The sequence below is a fragment of the Megalops cyprinoides genome, chromosome 8 (assembly GCF_013368585.1).
Source record: "Megalops cyprinoides isolate fMegCyp1 chromosome 8, fMegCyp1.pri, whole genome shotgun sequence".
NCBI lineage: Eukaryota > Metazoa > Chordata > Actinopteri > Elopiformes > Megalopidae > Megalops > Megalops cyprinoides.
The window spans coordinates 31,728,195-31,744,290 of record NC_050590.1 but is presented as its reverse complement, the minus strand read 5'-3'; the positions used below and the strand labels follow the sequence as shown (position 1 = coordinate 31,744,290).

Below are 16,096 nucleotides of genomic sequence, written 5' to 3'. Positions count from 1 at the left end.
CCACCCTTCTCTGTTTGTTTCGAGGAGATGCCTTAAAGAGCACTATTTACAGCAGCTGTCTTGGATTATACATGCTGCCGGAGGACAAAGGAGTAGCCGGTTTTGTGTATCTCTGTTAGATAAAATATTGGTTTTACAGCTTTCCAAATCCTACTCCCAAGAAGTCTTTGTGTACTAACAGATAGCTTGCCAAAATGCATTCTGCTTCACAATCTTAAGGCGACACACAAAAGAAGGTTTTAACATTAAACATCAATCTGTTTGAATTCAGTGTGCATACTCTCATGATAACTTAATAATAAGCTTATTTACAATATTTTGGATCAGTTGCCTTATATCTCATGTCCAGCATTGGAATCACAATTATTGGTAACACATGGTGTAAACTCCAGAGACTACATTCAATTACCCTAATTGCTGCTAATCTGGAGGTTCCTGATGCTATCTCTGCTAACATAGTGCTTAATAGTCCCTACGCAATCAAGCAGTGGGAGATAATATGATATTGTAAAAGACCATTGCCACATGCAGATATTATTTTACATTTATTCATTTGGCAGACGCTTTTATCCAAAGCGACTTACATAGGTTACAGTTCTTAACAATGTTATCCATTTATACAGCTGGATATTTACTGAGGCAACTGTGGGTTAAGTCAGGAAGGAGTGATAGTCGATCTCAATATAAACAAATTAGTAAGCAGCTACTGCCTTAAGGGCAACTGTGAGCCCAAGGCAAAAACTGTGTATGGTGCAGCAGTAATGGAATGTAGTCAGCAACCTCTCTCTCTCCTTATTGCTCTCTACTTTATACTGTCCTCTCTCTAACACAGACACACAAAAGCACACATGTACATGCACACTTACTGTACCTCTCTCACACACAGGCATGGGCACAAACACACACCCGTGGACACAGAGGCACGCACGCACACACGCATGCATTCATGTGTGCACGCACCCATACACACACAGACATGGACATGCACTCCAGCATTTCAGAAGCAATAAAGTGGGCAGAGTGGAGTCTCATTATTCACTCATTGCCAAGGGCAATGGCTGATTCCAGAGGTGCTCAGTGGAGATGACAATAAACCTTGAATTGTGCCACGCAATATTACACTAAGGTTGCTGAATGGAAAACCAACCCAGAAGGGTACACAGTATGTTCTTTTCCTTTAAATGTGATTAGTCATCATTGAGGTGGGGTATCCCCTCCTCCCCTGCAGTCCAGACAAGAGGGAGGGGTAATGGGGTCACTGGTTGGTAAAGGAAAAGTGAAGATCAGTTTCTGTTGATCAATAGATTTTGAAGAAATGCCTTTTTTGATTGCAGTCCAGTTCTATCTGCAAATGAGAGTCATGGTCCAGCACTAACAGTCAGGGTGTCACTCTCACTCATTTTACAGGATTATGATATCTGCTGTGGGAAAAGCTGTCTTCTCGTAATTATACACATTAGAGTGTCAGAGCATGGATGTCCTCTCGTAACTTGTGGCCCAGCAGCATTCATTTTGAGAAGGTGCCATTTAGGGTGCTGAGTGGTTACAGAGATACAGGCATGCAGCGATTGAATCTGAGATCTGACATCACCTGCACTGCTCTGTGCACTGCTGCAGGAGCGACCCTCTCTCTACACGGTGACAGTGATGACAGGTGACCAGTGCCATGAAAACAGTCTGACCTGCTTCAAGGGCCATTCCATGTACAGTCATGTACTCCTCCTCACAGTCCTGTAGATTAAAGCTGAAGATTCTCATTCCATCATTCTGATGCTAACTTGGTTTAGGGATGGCTTGGTTCAGGCATTTTTAATCGTTCTATTTAATAATGTTTCCAGTTTAACTGGCTAAGTAATTCCAACTCTCTCCACCTTAGCTGATGTGTGGTTGGCATTCTGACGCCAAATGGCTGGCAGTCAAGGTGAGGTAACTCTCACTGTGGCATTGCCTCTCAGCAATGGATCAAATCTATGTAAACCACTGCCTGAAAAGGAGGTTTCCTAATTGCTAAAGGGATTTTGTTTTCAAACCAACCCAGAATGAAAAGAATGAACAAGTACATGCATTTTGCAGGTCTCAGTAATTCTATCATTTGCTTTCCACCCCAATGATTTTGGCTGGGTCTGTAGTTAATGTTCCCTTCCACAAAACCCCCATGGTCACTGTGTGGCTTTTCCCCTGTGTGATTGCCCTGCATTGGTAGGAATTCATCATTAGGCTTGTAGACCCACCCATTACGTTTCCCCAAAAAACAGGTGCTGTATGCAGACCTTGCAGCACATAGCAGCAGTCTTTAATGAATTATCACAGGGCAGCTTCAGTTTAGAAGTCCTCTGACAGCAAAATTCCATGTTGCTCACATGGAATGTTGCTGATGGAGATGCCCCTTGCTGGCAGGAAGATCTCTAGCTTGTATCCTGACCTCCAGTGGAGTACAGGCAGCAGCCAGGTAGATTACTGACCATAAATCTTTCCCTTTCCATGCACATTAGTGTGGGGAGGGGCTGCCATTCTGCCTTGTACTAAGGAGGTAAGTGAGGGAACTGAGCCATGGATAATAAGCAGGCATGTGGGCAGAGAGGTTTTCTCTAAGAAGTTTGTTCCAGGGCCCCTTTAAACGCTGGCTAAAAACTGGTGATGAGGTCTGAGCTTACCCTGTCATGTCCAACTACGCTCTGCTCTGTCACTGGCCCTTATCGCGGTCTGCCCAAAACTCTCAAGTACAGGGGATGCAGAGATAATGTGCCCACCATGGAAGCTGGGCACCCGGGGCCTTGTGACTCAGTACCATCAGGATCAGAGTGGAAGCATGCATGAACTCTTTCCCAGACCAACTTCTCACAATACTCCCTGGTGTAGGACGCCTTTTGACATGGAACATGGAAGTAACTTACTTCACTCACTCCATGTCATCTTGTCCCAGGAGCCACCATTGAGGGATCCACCCCCCCCCACCCCTTGCACTCCTGGCAACCCCACCTCTAAGCACAGATATGATACCCTATAATGAAACTCATTTGTCTCCTGCTCCCCTGGCCTCCAGTTGTGCGACATACAGTAAGAGTGTTCTAATAGCCCACGGCTAAATTAGAGGAACATTTTTTTTGCCCCCACTTGCTCAGAACTGAAAGCTGGAGAATACTCACCACCCTGTGGATGCAGAAAGCAGAAATGCATATGTAAACATCAATGATCATTTTTAACTACCAACAACACTAGTGGTGCATTGCATTAAGTCTCCATCCTTCGTTAGTGGTGAATATTAATAAGATTAATATTAATAATAATGAATAATATTAATATTGCACTGGGGAGCTGTGAAAGGATAAGATGATAGTCGGCTTTGATTCCACTCATGACAGACTCTGCACTGCTGCACTAAAGAAACTGGGTTTGGTCTCCAAAAGACACACTGAGCACATATCTCTATGGTACCTGTGGTACTATGTGTGTGTGTTTTTAGGGTACTGTACTGCCTCAGAAACCCCTACTTAAATTTGATAAAGTGGATGCATTTACATCTCTCACCAAACACCTGTAGATTACAAAATGAAAGAAGTCAGGGAAACTGTGTAACTTGATTTATCAATGTGTACTTCATCCAAACTTATTCCATGCTTGTGCATTTCCTGAAAATGGAAATGGCCAGTGTAAAGAGATAACATGGTATTATCAGCAACCTTTGTTTTACTAGGAAGTCGCTTTGAGATCTACAGGTGAGACCTAGGGCAAGGACAAAAATAGATATACAGATTCAACAAGAAACAAGAAACCATGCTATCAACACAGGTGGTCTGCTCCTTCATGGGTTAATGCAGTTATTTCTGTCCATCACAGTGCGTGGCAAGAGGCCACCAGTAGAACACTGCAATCTTCAGATCCTTCAGAAATGAATTTGTCCAGCATGTGGAACTGGCCCTGTTATGAAAGGTCTATGTTTCTTTCCACTTGCGGATCGACCTCAGAGCAGGCTCGCCTAAAGAGCAGGCTCGCCTCTCACACAAAAGCAGGGGCCCACGCGCGGCAGCATCTTCAGATGGTTTGAGCAGTTTGGTAGATGCAATAATGTCCCATCAACTCCCAACATTTCTCCCATCATTGATTTACTTTTTGCCGCGTTCCCCTTCCTGTGGTTGATGGGTTGCTGTGAAACGAGAGGGTAAATGAGCTCTAGCAAATAGCCCGCAGAGGATTGATAACACTCGTCTTGGCGCTCCAGGAGTTCCTCCCGATGAGCACATTTTTTTTTTTTTTTGGAAGGGGCGAGTGGGAGATTTGTCATTTTGTTTTTATTTACTTTTCAATTTTCCTTCATTACGCCATAAGCGGCATTGGTTTTACTTGTGTAATGCCTGGTTTTTCCCCTAAGCTCATTCAAAAAGAAAAAAGACCCACTGGTAGATTAACCTGAAAGCAGTTTTTCATGTCTGACTTGAACTCAGTTTCAGTTTATAAATTTTTCAGTGTAGGTGTATTTTTAATGGAGTGTGGAAGTGAGGGATTCAGTCTTCAAACTATGTTTGGCACAGTCTGTCCTGCAGTGTGAGCCAGCTGTCAATCCACACAGCAAGTCTTATACCAGAGTTCAGTGTCCAGAGAGGAAACTTGTGAAACTGTGCGTGTGTGTGTGTGTGTGTGTGTGTGTGTGTGTGTGTGTGTGCATGTGCATCTGTATGTAGAGGAAGCAGAATTAGAAGTAGCTTTATTTGTCACATGCATGTTGTACAGAATACCTCAGCTGTGAAATGTAATTGCAACACTCCAACTGTGCAAATAAGTGACACACAACACACCAGTAGAGAGATAAATAAAAATAGAAGAAATATAACAAAATATATATAAAAAATAGAAGAAAATATGAAAGAATAAGAAATATATACTATTTACACAACAGATACTATGTACAGAGCAGCTGAAGTGTCCTGAGGATATAACGTGACATTCATGTGCTGCAGAATAGGTTATAAAGCATTGTGCAGTGTCCATGCCAATGTTTGGTGCTCATGTACGAGAAGCAGTGGCTGTTAATAGCACTTGTGTTTGCTAGGTCTTGTTCAGATTCTTGCTCATGTGAGCTGTGAAGGTAGGAGATGGGCAGAATTTGACTAATGCAGAAAAACAAAGGCCTGGAAATCAGTTCAACATTGGCAGAGTACAGGTTCAGTGTTCAAAAAGCAAGAAACAATTAGGATTCAGAACAGGTGTCCTGGTGAGTTTGTAAATATGCTGTTTAAATTCAATTAGGTTCCTCCTGTGGTTTGTATGTTTTGACAGCTCATGGTTTTACTAGTGTAACTCATCCAGGATCGCATACATTTACATAATACAATACGACACCCACATTCAACAAACCTCCATTTGCAGAGGCATTTGTTTACATTATTTTGAGAATTCTGATGTGCCACCTAACCCTGATAGCGGATCACGTATCTCCATCAGTATTCATGTATATGCAAGACAACACAATGGCTAATAGGATGCTGTGTTTACAGGTCTTTAATAAGATGCCATTAAGATACAATATTTCAGGAGGAGATTATTCAGTGCAGAAACCAGGACAATAGATGGGGGTCTCATTGTAAGCCCAGAATGCATTGCATGCATTAGTTCCGCTCTCACCAGCATTCAGTGTCATTTCATTCCTGTGATGTGGAGTCCATAAAATCCATTGTGCTCTGTCTTCACATTTTCTGTTGCCTTTTCTCAGCCGATGTAGAGCAATGTCCATGGCTTGGAGTTTTCAAAAATGAATCAGCATACATTTGCGTTTCCTGTTTAGTGGTGTGACCCCACTCAAGGAGGAGGGCTGTGCCTTGATAAAAGAGTGACCCATTTCCTCTCCCTTTCTCTGCAGGTCACCTCACTACGCCTGTCCAGAGGTCATTCGGGTGAGTGCGCCATGACCAGCGCTCACTCCAACCTCTTATCTGCCCCTCTCTCTCATGTTCTCTGTCCTTTGCTCCATCTCTCACACTCTTCCATACCACATATCTTTCCCTCTCTCTTTCTCTCTTAATTTCTTACCACCTTGCCCTCTGTCTCCCTCTTTCTCTCTGTTTGTCTTTCCCTCTATTTGTGGCTCTCTTTTGCTCTCCTTTTTTCTCTGTCCAGTTCTTATTGTCTCTCCTCCTCTTTCTTACCCTTCCTTGGCCTCTCTGTCTCAAATTCAGATTCAAATTTGGTTCATTGACATATATGTATTAGGGCTGTGACGATAACCGCATCACCGCATTACCGCGGTCATGAGACGTCTACGGCGGGGTTGAGCTCATTACCGCATCACCGCAATTATTTATTTATGTTAGGACTGTCAACGTTAACGCGTTAATGCTCGTTCGCGATTAATCTGGAAACTTTTACGGCAAATTTCGTTTTAACCCTTTCGCATGTAACTTATTTGTTATGGTATGTACCGAGCGTGTCTTATATGGTTCGTTATGGTTATATTTTCATCTGCGTTATTAAGTTTCTTATAGATTTCAGTTTGCATTTGCTATATATTTAAATCGTTGTTTCCTCAAAGATAAAATTAGCTAGAATTTCTCCAATCTGGTGTTCTAATCGCACCAGTTTTAGCATATGCGCTAAACGGCTAATCACACCGGTGTGACCGTATGCGCGAAAGGGTAAAAACGAAATTTGCCGTTCAGCACATCTGCGTTTGCCACGTAAAATAAAAAGACCGTAAAATAAAGAATGAGTACATTTAGATTTTTTGCAGCACTTTATACAAGCAGTGATTGTAGTAGCCTACCGACATCATGAATGTTCAATTATGTTGCATGTTTAAAAACCTTTAGCCTAATGTTCCCTTACCATTACCAAGTAATTAAAACTGTTTTAATGCGGCATATAGCCTACCTGTTCATGCTGTTTCAGACGCCATCATTATATCGCCTACAAAATTATGTGAATTAAAATATAAAATGTTAAAATGTTAAATGTTAAAATTTAAACTATTTGTAAGTTTGAAAAAATCATTACCGTCACAGCCCCACGATGTGTGTGTGTATATATATATATATATATATATATATGTACACACAGGATTGGGAGGGTTAGTTTTAATATGTATTCTGTGGTGGAAAATTTTTGATAAAGTGTATACCCCATATGTAAATTATGAGTATTGCCACTTTCACCACCCCCCCACCCCCCACAGAGAAAAGTGGAGCTTGACGTGGTACGATTAAGCTTGTTACATGGTGGAAATAAGTTATTGCCAGCAAACACCATAAGCATTGCCAACAGATGTTAGCTTTTGATTTTAACCACAGTTATTGACATATTAACTGAAGTTATTGATATATTACATTAGCTATTTACTTTATCTTTACTGTACATGTGGAGGTCTGGAAGTGTATAAGGAAACCAGACAATCTAATATGTTAGCCTTAAATAATATGTATTCTATTATACTTTGTATAGTGGAAAATATTGTTTGCATTAAGCACTACTACTGAAAAGTAATATGATGTGATTCTATGCCTAAATAATGCTGGGGGTTACCCTAGGTTACAAACATTGCATGTAGGCCATTGTAAGACACCGCTAGGGAGGTAATCTTGGGGGCTATTACAGGACAGTGGGTGACCTTGGAGAAGGAACACTGCCTTCAGCATTGCCCCTCCTTGGACGTCACCCCAGAACCTTTGTGCGCTATGTTGTTGTTTCATAGTCATGCCATCCTCTCCTATTGGTTCCTAGTCTACGCTTATTGTATCTTCTCTCCCTTCACTTCTGTTGGTTCCTAGTCTACGCTTCTTGTATCTTCTCTCCCTTCTCTTCTCCTATTGGTTCATGGTCTACGCTTATTGTATCTTCTCTCCCTTCACGTCTATTGGTTCATAGTCTACGCTTATTGTATCTTCTCTCCCTTCTCTTCTTCTATTGGTTTACGGTCTACGCTTATTGTATCTTTTTCCTCTGACTCATAGTCATGCCACCTTCGCTTATTGTATCTCCTCCCCTTGACATGCCCCTACAGCATGTCAGCCTGTTTTTGCCCCTTTTAACATATGCATCCCATTTTATTTTTATATTTTCTTTTATGAGTTATACAGCTAGAAAATAACAGCTGATTGCCTGCATTGGCCTAGCTGACATCTACTGACAAATGCTTGCAAACTGTATGTGGATTTACTGCAATTTGTCATAGTTGCCCATCATAGTAGTGCTGAGCTAATGGCCCCCCTTTGCAGGGTTTAGTTCTTCTGGCCCATCTCCTGGGCCGTGTCCAGACGGGGCCTAGTTCTTACATTAACCCTTTGTTTTAAGGCCTAACCTTGTAGCTTATGGCACATAGATATCTGTGTGCCTTCTTACAGTCTGCAGCTCCGTGGTCTGGCTAACTGAGTTACTTAACCTTTTTATTATTTAAATGTGGGCCTGGAAATAATGGTAATATTCCAGGCATATATGCTGTGTATTATTTAATTATGTTTAAAAATCATATCGGTGTGGAGTGGGAATAATGGGAAATTTCAGAAGTGTTATGTTTAAAAATAATATACAATTAATGACTATGGAGTTTATGGGACTTTCCAGGCGGGGTAAATGTAACAGCTTAAAAATTAAATAATGGTGTATTAAAATGGAAAATGGGATGATCTTGAAGGAGGAGCCTGGGAGGAGTTGGAAGTTGTGGTCTGGGATAGGAGGAGTGAGAAAAGGCATAAAGGATGGATGTAGGCTGAGGGGAAGGGGAAGTGATTGGGGAGTGTTTGTGAATGTATACACACCGCATATACACCTGTTGCTCCGCGGACCAACCCGGTTTACTGTATGTGATTGATCACCATATGCAATAAACCAAACAACCATGATTACATCAGACTCTGTGAGGACTTATTATTTTCTGGAAGGCATCAAAATGTGGAGGAAGACCCTCAGTCCATTTGGCCCAGACCAGGGGGATATCCACCACAATTCCACTACAGATTACAGAATACTTGCCTTAAAATGTAATTTGTAACAATTCCGTTAGATTACTCAAGGTAAGTAACGTAATCTAAATACTTTGGATTACTTTCTGAACACCGTGTTTTAATTTTTAAAACTATGTAAGTAAAAGTGTGAATGTGGCATATACTAGTTGGGTGATTCTCACAAACTATGTCCAAGTGATGTCAAAATCTAAATAGCTAAACTTGAGTCATGAAAATTTTACGGACATGCACCAGTATAATTCTCATTACCGATATGTTTTATGATGAAGTGAAAAAGACGAATTAAAAGGTCTACTTTACTGAACTTTTCACATTTAGACAAACAGGTGCATGAAATGATCACATCAATACATTAAAAGCAGTTTTCAAAAATATTTTAATAGCTACTCGAAAGAGCAAGATTGAATCCGAAGATGTTCATCCCACTAAAGCTATGTTCTCACTAGCTACGTTTACATGCACACATTTTTTTCATTGATGATTCTGAACGTACTGTTTACATAAAAGCGATCGGATAATTTGTGCGCGTTTACATGTCACAAGCGTACAATCGGAAGATCGTAAAATCCCGCATCCAGCATCCCCGCGTAGCCGTCTTCAAATATGGACGTGCCGCGTAGGCTACTATAGCCAAACTTCTCAATTCTTTTATCAATTCTAATAAAGCAACAGTTCGAAATAAACCTCCTCTTCGTACAGATATTGAATGAGAGAATGGGAGTACGGGATGTTTTGCGCCGGGATACCGTCCTGTGCAAAACAGTACCTTTGCTGCCCATTCTGTCCGCCAAAACCAGACGGATGTGGATGAAAGTCCGAAGCAAGGACTGGTGGGACACAGTTGTCCTACATGCATTTACAGATCTGGAACGGAGAGACAACTTCAGGATGACACGACAGTCATTCATGAAGTTATGCTCAATGGCGGAGGGGTACATAGCACCATAGGAGGTTACAGTTAGAGTTCCCATTCCTATCACAATGCGAGTCGCAATTGTGCTATACAAACTGTGCAGAATATGTTCACGTGTACATCACACGTAGGCTACAGGAAAAATGCTAGTTTGGTGACGGAGGGAGCCATTGAAAAGTGATAGCGGCGGTGACGGCTGCACAAAATAAGGCGGAGCGGGCAAGCCTCCTCTGTCTCTGACCCTGTGTCATTATTATAAAACATGCACCGCGACTCCACGTTGTCATGTTGTCCTAAATAAGCAAGCCTATTTCGTTACCCTCCAATTTGGTTTGTTTAGTCAACTACTAGGCTACCTACTTCCGGGCGCAATGTCATTACCAATGTGGATATGACCAAATATGAGGATTGTCAGACCGGATCTGATCACTTGCAATATATAATGCGGACAGTCAATCAGGAAGATCGGATTCTGATCGGATATGCAAAAAATCGGATTTGGACTGACAGTGTGAACATAGCATAAGGTTCAGAACGGTTAGGCTATCTTTAGAATGTTCACTTAGCATTGTTGTGGTTAACATTTTGGCACCCCCATGTTAAAGTCTATGGGCATTTCTTCCCAGTTTCTTCAGAATTGTAAATGTTAATTCAAAAAACTGTACATTACACGAAAACACCAGTTAGAAAAGGTGCGAGCCACCCTAAATACATTGTGAGAAAGGAATATCTTAACAATTTAATGCACAATATGCGTAGTGTAATTGTTGGAGTAATCGCAGTTTTGAACATGTGAAATTTCACTTGTTTTGTCACTGTATCTACTCGTTAGCTAGTTGATACTATACCTACTAGCCTACTAGCTAGCTGAATAGCTAATCCAGTGCAGCCAAACTATGTAAGATAGCTAGCTAGCGATCGATATTAACTTAAATAATGAAAAAGAGAACTTACTTCAAGATGCTTCTTCAGGTTAGAGGTTGACTCTTTTGAATCGGATAAGCAGTTTGGTTGCTGGCAAACGCAGCTTGCATTGTATTGTTATGTTGCGACCTTTGTGAAAGTAAAATGGTCCCAGTATTTCCATGACATAAACCCGTTGCGCTGGTTGCTTTCTGTCTCACTCTGCATTCTACTGTCTTGTGAGTCAGGCAGGCTGCGCGCTTTTTCTTCTTCTTTTTTTTCCTGAGGGGCATATGGGAGATACACCCTGGGGTTGCCTATCATTGGATAGATTTTCATTTTCCAACTGAATAAACATTAAATGAAAAAAAAAAGAAATTAAATGGGGGAAAAAATCCAATGTAATCCCTTCAGTAATCCAAATACTTTTAAAATGTAACTGTATTTAAATGGTAACTGTAACGGAATACAGTTACTCGTATTTTGTAGTTTAAATACGTAACGCCGTTACATGTATTACGTTACTCCCCAACCCTGTATATGTGTGTGTGTGTGTGTGTGTATATATATATATATATCTGCATCTAAAAGATCTGCATTCCTTCTCTCTCTTTCTGTCCCGATGTCTTCCGATGTCTTCTGCTATTCAATTCTAATTCTGTCAATCTCCCTCTTTCACCACTCTCTCTCTGACAGGGGGAGAAATATGATGGGAGGAAAGCGGACGTGTGGAGCTGTGGGGTCATTCTCTTTGCACTTTTAGTGGTGAGTGTCAGCTGGCCATTACCTGCCTGCCACCCGGCAGGGCGATGGGCTGTCATGGCCATCACCCTGGTTAGGGCCTGAAGCACCTCCTGTCTCCCTGACGGTCCACACACGCTGTCCCTTTTACGTTTCCTTATTTACCTCCTTCCTTGTTTATTGGTCCTCTGCACTTGCGAAAACATTTTTTTTTTTTTTTATTAGTTTGACCCCCAAATGGCTTTGATATGTAACACTCCACATGATTCGGAGTAAAGAGAGAAAATTAGAGAAAACTGCGACCTATGATTCTGTTCCTCTCCACTAAGGACAGAATGTGTGCAGAAGAGGCCACACCAGTAGAATGCACTAGTGAACTGGAGAGTGAGGTTCCATGACCCCGTTGTAGGTAGAGCTACATGTCAGCCACCAATTTCAACTGTACAAACCAGTGAACCCTCTGCAAAACCTTATGATTGCTTCAGTTCAACCTCTTTTTGCCAGTTATTGATGCTTCTCTTTCCCATGTGTTGTAAAATAACCAAATATACATAGCAATGTTGGTGTGTGGGGCCATGCAGATTTCGTCATAATTTTTCAAGTCGAGAGGACACCATTTAGTCATTTCTTACCTGCTAACTGACCAGAGGAAAGGTGTGCAAGATTATAGTGTCTCTGTGAGATATAACGTGGCAACTTGTCAGTGACCGCACTAAGTTTGCAGTCCCTCCTCTGCGGCAAATTTAAACAAAATCATTCTTGTTTTTGTTGTTTTATTGATCTTAAATGTTATACAACTTCTTGTTAATGCTGTCATCTGGGTAGTTTTGTGATTTCTTACTTGGAAATCACTAAATAGTATTTTGAAATGTATACATAATTGCATGATTTCAGGACTACAAAAATTATTATTCAGAGATTATAAATGAATTTGTTGTGTCACAAGCTCTAAGTGCAGTTGATTTTATTATTAGAAATTCATTAACATGGATCACATTCCACAAATGATATCATGCGGGAACAAATTCCCTGTCATTTCTTTAAAAAGCATCTGCTATAGTCTGCAGCCAAAGGAAGCCCTGGTATTACCAAGCCACTGTAGTCCTGGTTATGGCTTTCCAAATCTGGACATATTTGCATGGCTTCTTTACTGACCCAAACTACCCACTGGAGGCTTGGGTGTGACCGGGCCTCCATGTTTTGGGGTTACTCACCCCAGATTCCCTGTGCCTTGGCCTTAGCGAGTAACTCTACCTCCAGACGTCCCTTTTTATTGGCCATGGCTGCTCATCTCTTCACTGCACCATCAAATATTCATACAAAGCTGGAGCAGACACAACACTTGTGGTGCCCGGCAACCTATAAATAACCACAGGCACTGGCAGTCTGCCTTTCGGCTACAGGGGCCCTCTTTTCGGCTGTTCAGCTGAGGAAAGCTGCACCAACTTGGCCCCAGTGGAGCTCAGATTGTTTCATTTGATCTCTTCTTATTTATAGTTTCTAGTTATTTATATATCCACTGTCCACCTCCCCTGTCCTCTTCCATGAAAATCACAACCAGAAACTCCAGCAGAGATACAAGTGTTTTTTCAGATGCCTCTGTCCACACCCAGCCCAGTCATCTGACATACAGTCTGTTTCATCTCATCAGATATATTCACTCCCTTGAAGTTAGGGCCCCAGTTAGATTGTCTGTTACAGGAGCCAGCTTTTCTCTGGTCTTTTTACCACCATAGTTATTTGTCAAAGACTGACATCTGCGTCGTGTCAAGAACACTGATAAACGCCTATGATGTGAGAATGATAGAGTACGTTGGCGGAAAACAAAGCTAATTATCAGGGGAAGCTGTTGCCTGTTTACTGTTTATTTCTTTTCACATCAAATGCCGCCAGAGAATCTCGTTAATGAAGGCATCGGCAAGCGAAAGAAAGTCCCCCCTTTTGTGAATTCATGTTGTATCCATCATTATTAGTGTCTGTTACTTTCACTCTTCCCCTTCCTCTTCATTCTGTAAGATTTTGTTCTCTGGTAAAAAGTTTTCTCTGCTCTCTCCTCGCCCCTCTAGGGAGCACTGCCATTCGATGACGACAACTTGAGGAACCTTCTGGAGAAAGTGAAGCTGGGAGTGTTTCACATGCCACACTTTATCCCGCCAGACTGTCAAAACCTGCTCCGGGGAATGATCGAGGTGGACGCCACCAAGCGACTCACGGTCAGTCCTGTCCGCCACATCTGGACCTGAGGACAGTTGGCCTCTTCATAGATGCCATTACCTACATGAATGCACAAATGACCATCAAGTGTCTGTCATCATTTAAGGCATTTGATATGGCTTTGAAATGCATTGTTGTTTCTCTCAGAAACAAAGTCAAAATATACTCAAAATCAAACTCAGGGAAGGTGTTTGCTTTGCTATATCTCTACGGGTCATAGGAGTCATATCCATCCAAACATTTCTCAATGTTAATTTCTTTTGTAGAGCAACCCATGGTGCTGTTTCTTGTAATTCGCCTCATTCTCAATTTTTATTGTTTTTGTAATCACAGAGAAACCTGGTGTAGTTTTCTGGCGTAGAGAGAGAGAGAGAGAGAGAGAGAGAGAGAGAAAGATGTAAATAATGTAAGTAGCCAATGAGTTCAGAGTGTAGAGGGGTACACAGAGAAGTGCGCTGTGCCCTTTGTTCTTATCCTGTGATTTCCTGAGGCAGCCTGCACTGGGAGATACATGTTTGATTCAGCCATGTCTGTCATGGAGTACATCACCCAGGCCCCCGCTCCTTTGTACTGGATCAGTGCTGGGGCGCTGTGCCCTTGAATGAATGGGAATATCACATTCCAGCATACCAGGGCCATCCATCACCATCATCAGCTGGGGACTAGCGCACACAGGGTGGGAAAGCGTGGGCACCCAGAACCATGTGAGTACTGAGAAAAGAGGATATTAAGGTGCTGCGGTGGAAGGAAGAGGGGCTCGGGCAGGGGCTGATCTCTACTCTGAAGGGAGACGAGAGGAGAAACTGGGCCAAGAGCAAACCACCATATCCGCAATAATGTTCATGGAGCCTTCCTCTGTTGATGATGTCACAATGAGGGCCATTCAGTGGCATGATGGGGTTCTGCTGTCTCTCCCACCCCAAGAGAACCTTAACCATCCTGTTCACCTCAGGGAGGGGGTCAAAGACATGATAAGATCAGTGCAACCCCAAGGGGGAGGAGTGAGAGCGGTAGATCTATTTCGCTCCTTTCACGTTCTTTCATTTTTATTCCCTCCATCTCTGTAGAATGACACTGACATACTGAATGTCATTCAAACCCCATAGGGGTTTTCCTGGAATTCAACATTTTGGGTAGGGAGAGGTTGAGTTTGTCCCATGGGGCCAGGGACAAATTGGAAATAACAGGCTTGGAGCGAGCACTCTGATGACATCGCACTGGGGTCTGACTGGTATTGTGTTTCTCTCTGGGTTCCACTGCCTCCACTGGCAAAATCACACACTTCCACTCTTGCTCTGGTGTGAACAGGAAATACACCCTCTGACCTCTGCAGGCCTCTGTTTGTGAGGCTCCCTATTTCTGCCACTGATGTGTATCTGCTGTGTCTCAGACATTGCGGACCAGCAATTTAAATCTTACAGTCTTACAGCCACTGCTGCTGTTGCAGTATCATTCTTTTCCGGCCCCTTCCAGGCAGCATGGCAAAGCAGGCTGTGAGCCCTGCAGACAGATGTACGTTATATACATTTCAGTGTGAGGGATCGCCTGCTTTTATAGTATTAGCTGAGGTCTAGACATGTTATAGCCTCACTGCGCCCCTGCGATAATCCAATTCAGCCTGTCTTTTCAGGCATCAGAGCTCGATTTCAAAAGCCACACTTTCGGGATCAAACATTTCTACTGTCAGCTTCCCCCAGCCTTCAGGAGGTGATGGCACGTATGAGGGCTTAAAAGATTACTATAATAAAGCACTTCCTAATTTCCTGCCACTGCCTGGGCTGCTTTCCAAGGAAACCACATGCCTTAAATGCTGGTTGCATCCTTTTAACAGCCCAGATGTTGGAAGAAAAAAAAAATGTACATCTTTGAGAGTTCCCAGTATGGCCATCCATTGTAATGAATCACATTTGCATGTGCTGGAAAGCAAAAAGTAGATTATCATATTTGAATAATAACTTTAGTTCCCAAAATTAGCAGGCCCAGTCTACCAGTGATAATCAAATGGTGTCAAAAATCTATTCCCCCCTTGACACACAACAGGCTCAGCCAACCACGCAGCCATGACTAAATCAGGAATTAATCTGGTACCTGCTTTCCAAAGAAAATATGCTGATCCCTCTCAGTCTTTTTTTTTTTTAATCATTTTTGTGTAGTTTCAATTGAAACGTGCCCCCTTCAGGCAGATCTTGTACAGTGCACTCACATTATCTTCATAATGCTGGCCTTCTGTAGTTCTATAATTCTTTCATTGTTTAGTTTGATCCCCCTTAGACAAGTTTTTTGTACAGTGGTGTGGTGCATCTCTGTGATGGCATCATGTGGGGATGGGGTGGGGGGGTGCGTATTCTTACTCCATTGAGGCCCCACTCACATCTCC

General features: G+C 42.3%; 1 protein-coding gene across 4 annotated transcripts in view; it reads left to right on the top strand.

Moving 5' to 3' along the window:
• Window positions 1-16,096, top strand: part of brsk2a (BR serine/threonine kinase 2a) — a 188,200-nt gene that overhangs the window by 143,530 nt on the left and 28,574 nt on the right. For all 4 annotated transcript variants that reach the window (XM_036535099.1, XM_036535097.1, XM_036535098.1 and 1 more), the window contains exons 6-8: window positions 5,855-5,888; window positions 11,461-11,529; window positions 13,572-13,718. In XM_036535099.1, coding sequence (XP_036390992.1) covers window positions 5,855-5,888; window positions 11,461-11,529; window positions 13,572-13,718 — 250 coding nt within the window. The remainder of the gene's footprint in view (window positions 1-5,854; window positions 5,889-11,460; window positions 11,530-13,571; window positions 13,719-16,096) is intronic.